The sequence below is a fragment of the Monoraphidium neglectum genome, assembly GCF_000611645.1.
Source record: "Monoraphidium neglectum strain SAG 48.87 unplaced genomic scaffold scaffold03099, whole genome shotgun sequence".
NCBI lineage: Eukaryota > Viridiplantae > Chlorophyta > Chlorophyceae > Sphaeropleales > Selenastraceae > Monoraphidium > Monoraphidium neglectum.
In genome coordinates, this window is record NW_014010529.1 from 1 (window position 1) to 7,217 (window position 7,217).

The 7,217-nt window shown below is 62.4% G+C and overlaps 3 protein-coding genes across 3 annotated transcripts; 1 reads left to right on the plus strand and 2 right to left on the minus strand.

Annotated features, from left to right (window-relative positions):
* Positions 1 to 38: 38 nt before the first annotated feature.
* Positions 39 to 1,150, plus strand: MNEG_12161 (aminoacylhistidine dipeptidase; the record flags this gene model as incomplete). The annotated part of the gene is made up of 4 exons (XM_014039365.1): positions 39 to 57; positions 272 to 519; positions 686 to 730; positions 983 to 1,150. The coding sequence occupies 4 exons, from the start codon at positions 39 to 41 to the stop codon at positions 1,148 to 1,150; spliced, it is 480 nt and encodes a 159-aa protein (XP_013894819.1).
* A 1,381-nt stretch (positions 1,151 to 2,531) lies between these two features.
* Positions 2,532 to 4,749, minus strand: MNEG_12162 (carbonic anhydrase; the record flags this gene model as incomplete). Its single annotated transcript, XM_014039366.1, has 5 exons — positions 2,532 to 2,792; positions 3,028 to 3,180; positions 3,373 to 3,573; positions 3,813 to 3,935; positions 4,720 to 4,749. The coding sequence occupies 5 exons, from the start codon at positions 4,747 to 4,749 to the stop codon at positions 2,532 to 2,534; spliced, it is 768 nt and encodes a 255-aa protein (XP_013894820.1).
* Positions 4,750 to 5,915: 1,166 nt separating this feature from the next.
* Positions 5,916 to 6,761, minus strand: MNEG_12163 (hypothetical protein; the record flags this gene model as incomplete). The annotated part of the gene is made up of 3 exons (XM_014039367.1): positions 5,916 to 6,080; positions 6,372 to 6,456; positions 6,688 to 6,761. The coding sequence occupies 3 exons, from the start codon at positions 6,759 to 6,761 to the stop codon at positions 5,916 to 5,918; spliced, it is 324 nt and encodes a 107-aa protein (XP_013894821.1).
* Positions 6,762 to 7,217: the final 456 nt, after the last annotated feature.

The window sequence follows — 7,217 nt, forward strand, 5'->3', positions numbered from 1 at the left end:
CCCCTACCCCACCCCGACCCCCACCAGGCGTGATCCGCATGAGCCCCGCACTGCCAGGTAGGGGGCAGGAGCCACGCGGCCTCCGCAAAGGGCCCGACAGACTGAGGCACCGCAGCCGGCGCCCCCGCCCTTTGCCCTGTGGAGCACCCCTGCACGCTGCCACCTCGCTCCGTCGGCTTCACCAAGCTGGGGGCGGTGCGGGCCAGGCCACTCCTGGCTCAACACTCCTGCTTACTTTGTCCGCCACCCCCTCGCCCCCTGCGCGCACCAGGCCTGGTGGAGACATCCACCAACCTGGCGTCAGTCAAGCCCATCGGCTCCAGTGGCGGGCGCGCAGCCTACTCCATCATCAACACCACGCGCAGCAGCATCCCCGCCGCCCTGACGGCCGAGCGGTCTCGCATCGCCGCGCTGGCGCGCATGGCGGGGGCTGAGGTGCACCAGCCGGGGACCTACCCGGGGTGGGCACCCAACACGCGGTCGCCGCTGCTGGCGCTGACACAGGAGGTGCTGAGGAAGGTGCGCCCAATGGGGCGCAGTGAACGGCGGTGCTGAAACAGGTCTGGGCTCGCGAGGGCCTATGTAGAGGGCCGTTGCTTTGACTGCCGCCAGGCTAAGCGTAGTTTCTTGCTGACCCAGCCGTGGCACCGTGACGTGTCTTGTGCCGGCTGCGCCTCCCCCCCAGGCCTGCGGCCGCGAGCCCGAGGTCACCGCCATCCACGCCGGCCTGGTGGGTAGTGGGGCAATGAGGGGGCCAGGGAGGAGGGGCGCTGGGCCAACCAGCGGGGCAGCACAGCAGGGCGGTTGGGTCATTGGCCCCGGAGTGCCAGCCATTTGACCCGTGGTGGTGGTGCACCTCTCAATGCAATGCTTTGGCGTATGGATGGCGTGTGCCGGCCTGTTCCAGCGCTGCAGGCTCAGCCCAAAGAGCCTTTCCCACTGGACCCCCGCTCGCCCCCGCCCCCTGTCACGGCCCCTGCAGGAGTGTGGCGTGCTGGGCAGCGTGCTGGGGGGTGACGTGGACATGGTGTCGTACGGCCCCAACATATTCGGGGCGCACTCGCCCGCAGAGCGCCTGGAGGTGGCCACGGTGCAGCCCTTCTGGGAGGCCACCTTGACCCTGTTAGGAGAGCTTGCAAACAGGCGCTGAGGGCAGCGGGTTACAGGCTCGGCGACATGCGGCGAGGCACCCTGCTCAGCTTTACAGGCCAGCCATCACTGCAGTGTTTAGCATGCCGGCCACACTCTCTGTCTGTCATTTATTATGCCAGACGCTGCACCCCTTGAGCGCCGGCATGCTACCCCTGGTGACTGTCACTGCTTTGGTCGGTGACATGACACAGCTGGATGCTGTGACATTAGGGGCCTCACTTGACATGCGCGGGACAGTGCTCGCTGCGATCCAGATTGTTTTACAAGTTGCAGCCGCCACAATAGGTGGCCAGGATGGCCGATGACGGTGCGCACACACCGGGCATGCCGCGTGGCAGTGGGACTGATCATGCGCTGACTCTGGCACAAGGATTTTGCGCCAGCCATGCACATGTCACGCCCTCCTGCTCCCCCCCATCGTTGCCATCCTTGTAATCTACTGCCCGCTCCTATGTTGCGAGGTGACCCCCGTGGCCACCCAAGTCGGCAGGACTGGCGCATTGGTGGACCCGGTGCAAGCCGTGCCCCCGCGCACAAAGCGGCCTGGGCAAGAAGTAGAAAATGAGAGCGCACAAGCCAAGGGTCACCGCCGGCCAGTGTGCGTGCGGTGTGTGCGGTGGATTGAGGTGCGCTGCGCAAGCACTGGCCATAGGCCATGGCCTACGGAGGTGTGGCGGGTCCCCAAGCCCGGGCATGTGCTGTCTTGATTCAGTCTCAATGCGTGATGGGACTGCATCAGCAGGGGGCAAAGCAAGTAAAGTGACGGCAAAAGAATACAATTTAGTGGCGATTGCCGCCGTTGTTTTGCATGCGTAAAATGCAGACACGCCCACAGGGCGAATATGAGCGCAGGGCGCTACCACCGTGCCATCACAGGTGGTCGTGCACGCGCATGGCGGTCAAGAGCCCCCAACGCGCCACGCAGGCAGGCGCATGCCACATGATCCTGCACGTTGCTGGGCAGGGGTGGCCCTGTGGCTGACGCGTGTAAGTTGAAACTGGTGCGTGCGGAGTGGTGTGTGAATGTGGAGTTTGCAGCCGCACCAGCCAACCTGAACTCATCCAAGCCACACTGAGGCGTGGCTGTGGCAGGTAGGGTGGTGGTGGCTGGACACCAGAGGCAACGCAAGGGGCACGCTTGGACAAGTGCTCGATGCTATGGCGCGTTGACAGCAAACGAAACAGAAATGCGACAGGCTCCCCCGCATCAAGGGGCCCTTCCTGGTTTCAGGGGGACATGGGAGCCAGCGCCCCTCTTTAGTATAAGCTTTGGCACGGCAGCCCGTACCATGCTTGTCCAGCAGCGGCAGCCGCACGCCCTGTAAGGCGTGCCGTGGCGCCGCGTGGCTGGGGGTGGAGCGCAGCCTTGCAGAGACCCCTCACTTGGCGCCTGCGCGCGCCGCATGCGCAAGCGTGGTGGCGTGCTCGCCGTCCAGGCTCCATGTGGTGTGGCGTATGACCGCGTTGACGAGGTTGGCGCTGTTGAGCTGGGCGCGCAGGTTGGCGGCCTGGTGGCGCGGGGAGGTGCCGAGGCTGCTGCTGGTGCCCACAGATGAGCAGTCCGGAGCGAGCGCATGCAGCTTGAGCTTGTTGGTGTGGGGGCAGCGCACCACCTTGGCCTCATCGTTCACAAAGCCGTCCTGAGTGCAGGAGGAAGGGGGGGGGGGTGACGAGGCAAACGAGGGGATGCAGGAGCCTGGTGAGCAGGGGCTCTGAGGTGAAGGGACGCATCTCCAGCACGGCTGGCCATGTGGCCACAGCTCACGCACAGGATGTCACCTTGCCCCAGGCATTTGCTAGCCTGACACGCACATGTGCTTGCACCTGCCAGCCCCCGCAGCCCCCTGGCCAACGTTGCCCCACCCTGCAGCCTACCAGTGTGTCATCGACCTCGCTCTCTGTATTGAAGGGCCCCGCCAGGCGGCGGATGAGGCCGTCCCCCAGGTCGTAGATCACGCCCCACACGTGGAGCTCCTGGCCCTCGGCCCACGCCGACTGCACCACGGGACTCGTGCACACGTGGAAGACCTGCAGCACGAGCCAGGGGGTTGCGGCAGCCCGTGAGCATGCAGCCCACCATCGCTCTGACCAAGCAACCTGGACATGCCGCTGGCGCGCTACTCACCCTGCACCCAGGCGTGCTGCTGTTTTGCCACCTGTGCCGAACCGCAGCCGGTACCCAAGCTGTCAGCCGCAAGGCAGAGCCAGCACACGCCACACCTGGCGCAGCACGTTGAGCTCGCACAGCCGCGCCACGCGCTCGTCGGGGCTCAGGGCCGCCAGCTCACGCGCCGCCTGGTTGCGCGCCTCCCTGATGTCACTGATCCAGCAGTTGACCAGCCCCGGGGTGCGGGACGGCAGCTCCAGCGCCGCACGCACCGCGCCGCAGCCATAATGGCCGCAGACAATTACTGTCTTGACCTGGAGGCGAGCACGATGGGTGTCGTACGAAAATTCATGCCCGCGTGTGGGCCCCCGTGATGGCAGCGTGCGCACTTGCACGCACGCTGCTTTGGCAGCCGGTGCCATGGGCAGGCAAAAGTGCACCCGGTGCGATGCGCCTCCACTCACCCAGCCAGTGTGTTGGAGGACAGCATGCGCACTTGTCGACCCCCCTCCCTCCCCACGCGCCCCACCGTCCCCTCACAACCCCCGCCCACCTTGAGCGCCTTGACCGCGTACTCCAGGCAGGACATGAGGTTCATGTCGGTGTGCAGCGCCTGGTTGCCCACGTTGCGCTGCACAAAGATCTCACCGGGGGCAAGGCCCAGGATCTGATTGGCCTGCGGGGCAGTGGACAGCGGATGGTGATGAGCGCGGGGCGGGGCCCACTCACCGCTGCAAGCCTGTGGCATGGCAATTGCAATCCGATTATGGCTGCGCGCTGCTGGTCAAGGGCGAGCGGGGCCGCTGCGTGCAAGTGCGTACCGGGACACGGGAGTCTGAGCACCCGATCCAGAGGAACTCGGGGGACTGCTGATGGCTCAGGCGCTCGAAGAACTTGGGGTCGTCGTCACGCACTGACGTTGCCCACTGCCTGCGAAAGCATGATGCCGCGGCTGCTTGCTTGCAGGCAGTTGGTGATCAATGCGCGACAAATAACACCATAATGAAGCGTCGGTGCCATGCCGCACTACATCTCTGCCGCGTGGCTACGTAAGGCGTGACCGTCACATGTCCACGCTGACATACCGCTTCTCACTGCTGCGCAGCATGGGCACTTCACGGTGCATGGCGTAGGTGCACCGATGCAATACGGCTGCCCGTACGGTGCGCGATCCGCTCGTATTTGATGTTCAAGTATATCGAATGGGGCGGCTGCAGCTGTCTCTAGCAGCGACACGCCATGCAGACGTGCACAAGCCTTGAAAGCCTGCACCAGCCCGTAGCTCACCGGTTGGCCTCAAAAATCCTGTCAAGAGAGCTGTGATCGTAGGCCTCCACGCCGTCGTTGGAGCAGCCCCTGCTGCTCCTGCCTTGGCCCCTTCCGCAGCAGCACGCTCGGCCGTTGCCGTTCGCCTGAGGCTCATCATTCTCTGCATGCCGCGCCTCGTCAGAACCGCTCACGAGCCCCTTCGACTTGAGAAACCACACCATGGTCGTGGTCTGGGCTGAATATGGTCAGCAGGATGGATATAGTATGCCGAGCGTCTGCCCTGTGCGAGACCATGTGTGTGAGATAAGCGATCTTTCAGAACGATGTACATGGAGGTGCAATAACGCTGTGTCGAACCATGGATGACACGTTGCAAACCAGTACAACCCGCCTCCCTCAAATCTGCTTCGCACCTGAAATCTCTGTTTGTGATAAATTTTCGCATGTTTGACAATACAAGTACTCAGGAAAGACGGGATGTGCTTTGCATGTCACATCCTCAACTGCAAGCGCAGCTGCACCCCGCAGTGGGTCAAGGCTGGCTCACGCCTTCCTTGTGCGGTGGTTGCAGGCAATCTTGCAGCAACAAGCAAGCAGGCCTCCCAGGGCACAGGGCGGGCCATTGCATGGAGTCACAATCGCACTGCTCATCACGTGCTCCTTCCAGCCTCCTAGCTTTGGGTCTTCCGCCATCAAGCAAGAATGCAGTACGGGCTGCAGACCCGCCTGCAGGGGAGACACGTCATCACCTGCGCAGCAGTGCAAACAGGCTCGCTGTCCTGGTGACCTGGTCGTTGCTGCCTGCACCTCCACTGTCAGATGCTGGGAGCTGGTGGTCAGTAGTCTTGGGATCTCGAGGGGGGAGTTGCAAGTTTTGCGAGTGCTGGATGAAACGATGTGGATGTAGAGCAACGCGAGGGATTACAGGTGTCTTCTGTCCTCCACGACAGCATCTGTTTTGTCACATTTCAAGTCAATGCTGCAAAGCTGGGACCCACAGGGCGGTTACAGGTTTGAACGCCACATCTGCCCAGGACATCAGCTACAAGGTGCAACTGCTGTCCGGGTCAGACTGAATTATCACCTCCCACATGTCCCCTCTGCATGGGCAAAGGATTGGTCCTTAACAGCAGTGACCGCTAGGCTCGCTCGCTGTGAATGTGGGCTTGCAGGACACATTTTATAGGCATGGAGCTCAGGCCATATGTACAAGTCCCTGTTCTCTCAGTTTGAAACCGCTCAAATGGGTGCGTCCATGCAGTCGCTCTGAACGCTACCTGTGACGCACACGCCTCTCAAAAACCGACATGGACGCAGCGCTTCTCTCCCACTTGCTGGTCTGTGCACTGTGTGTTGGTGCTTTGGGTACACAACAATTGAAAGCTCTTCACGCAGCCACTGTCACGGGCGTCCGCACGAGGGCCTTGATTGTGTCGACCACAGCCTGCCTGTTGGCGTTGACCCACTTCACGCGCTTGGCGTAGGAGCCCGCCCTGCTGGTGAGGCTCTCCAGGCCGTCCTCACCCGCGTAGGCGCGGCCTGTGAAGTAGATCTGGGGCAAAGGGCGGGGGGGGGGGAGGCTGATGGTTCAGGGGACGCGGACGTGGCAGGTGTCTGGGTGCAGGAGCTGTTTGTTGGGGATGTTTGTATCGCCATATCAGTGTCCTGTGCAGCAAGATTTTTGCCTCGCGTTTCCCCATAGGGAGTGCTGCTCGCCAGTCTCAGGAGCCGCTGCGATGAAGTGAATCAGGCACACCTCGTGGGCTCCGCCATGTGCCCTTTGACTCCCTGGCTTCTCTCTTGCACCCTCTTGACTCCCTTGCGTGTACCTTGCAATACTCACCACGTTGGAGAAGATTCGGAGGTTGATGAGGTCTGGCAGTATGTCGACCTCGGTGTCATTCAGCTGCCCGTTGACCGCGTAGCCGCTGCGGCCAGGTTTACAGGTGCGCGGCAGCGGGGGTTAAACAGGGTGAGGCAAGGCACTGGGTCCACAAGTTCAGCTCCCCCCCTAAAAGCTTGCTATTCCCCTTTGCATGCAGATATAGCTCAGCCGGAGCAGCAATTGAAAGTATGGCGGCGCAGCTGCATCCCCAGCCACCCCTCGCTGAATTGCATGCGTGCTTTGTGCTGAATACAAACTGCCCGATTTGCCCCACCTGACAAACTCTGAGATGAGGGGCAGCGGGTCGTCCTCGCCCACGTACTTGGAGAGGGCCACCGCCAGCTCCATGCTCCGCCAGTCATAAGCACAGAACTGGGGGTGGGGGGGGGATTGAGGGCGTCGAGTGGGGGGCTGGGTTGGGCTGATGCGGAAAACAGTAAGCGTGGCGTTGGGTGGCAGGATGCACCAAGGTTGGGGCAGGCTGTGAGTCTCAGTGCCAACTTTCTCTGAGGGCAACCCCGGGCGTCTGGTCAATCTGTTGCGCGGCTGGGATTGCCAAGGCGCAAATGTGGCCGGTGCGCGCGGCAAATGTCATGTGTCGGCGCCCACCTCAAAATCCAGCAGCCCGGACACGCTGTCTCCCAAGGTCAGCACGTTGTCGTACTGCAATGGACATCAGAAAGGTGGACAAAAGAGCTGAGGTGGCGCAGGCATGAATGCTTGTATAGGACTGAGGTCAGAGCGCTGAGCACAACACAGCCCCGGTTGCTGCAGCATTGATGTTACCACATCTGAGCCCTACAT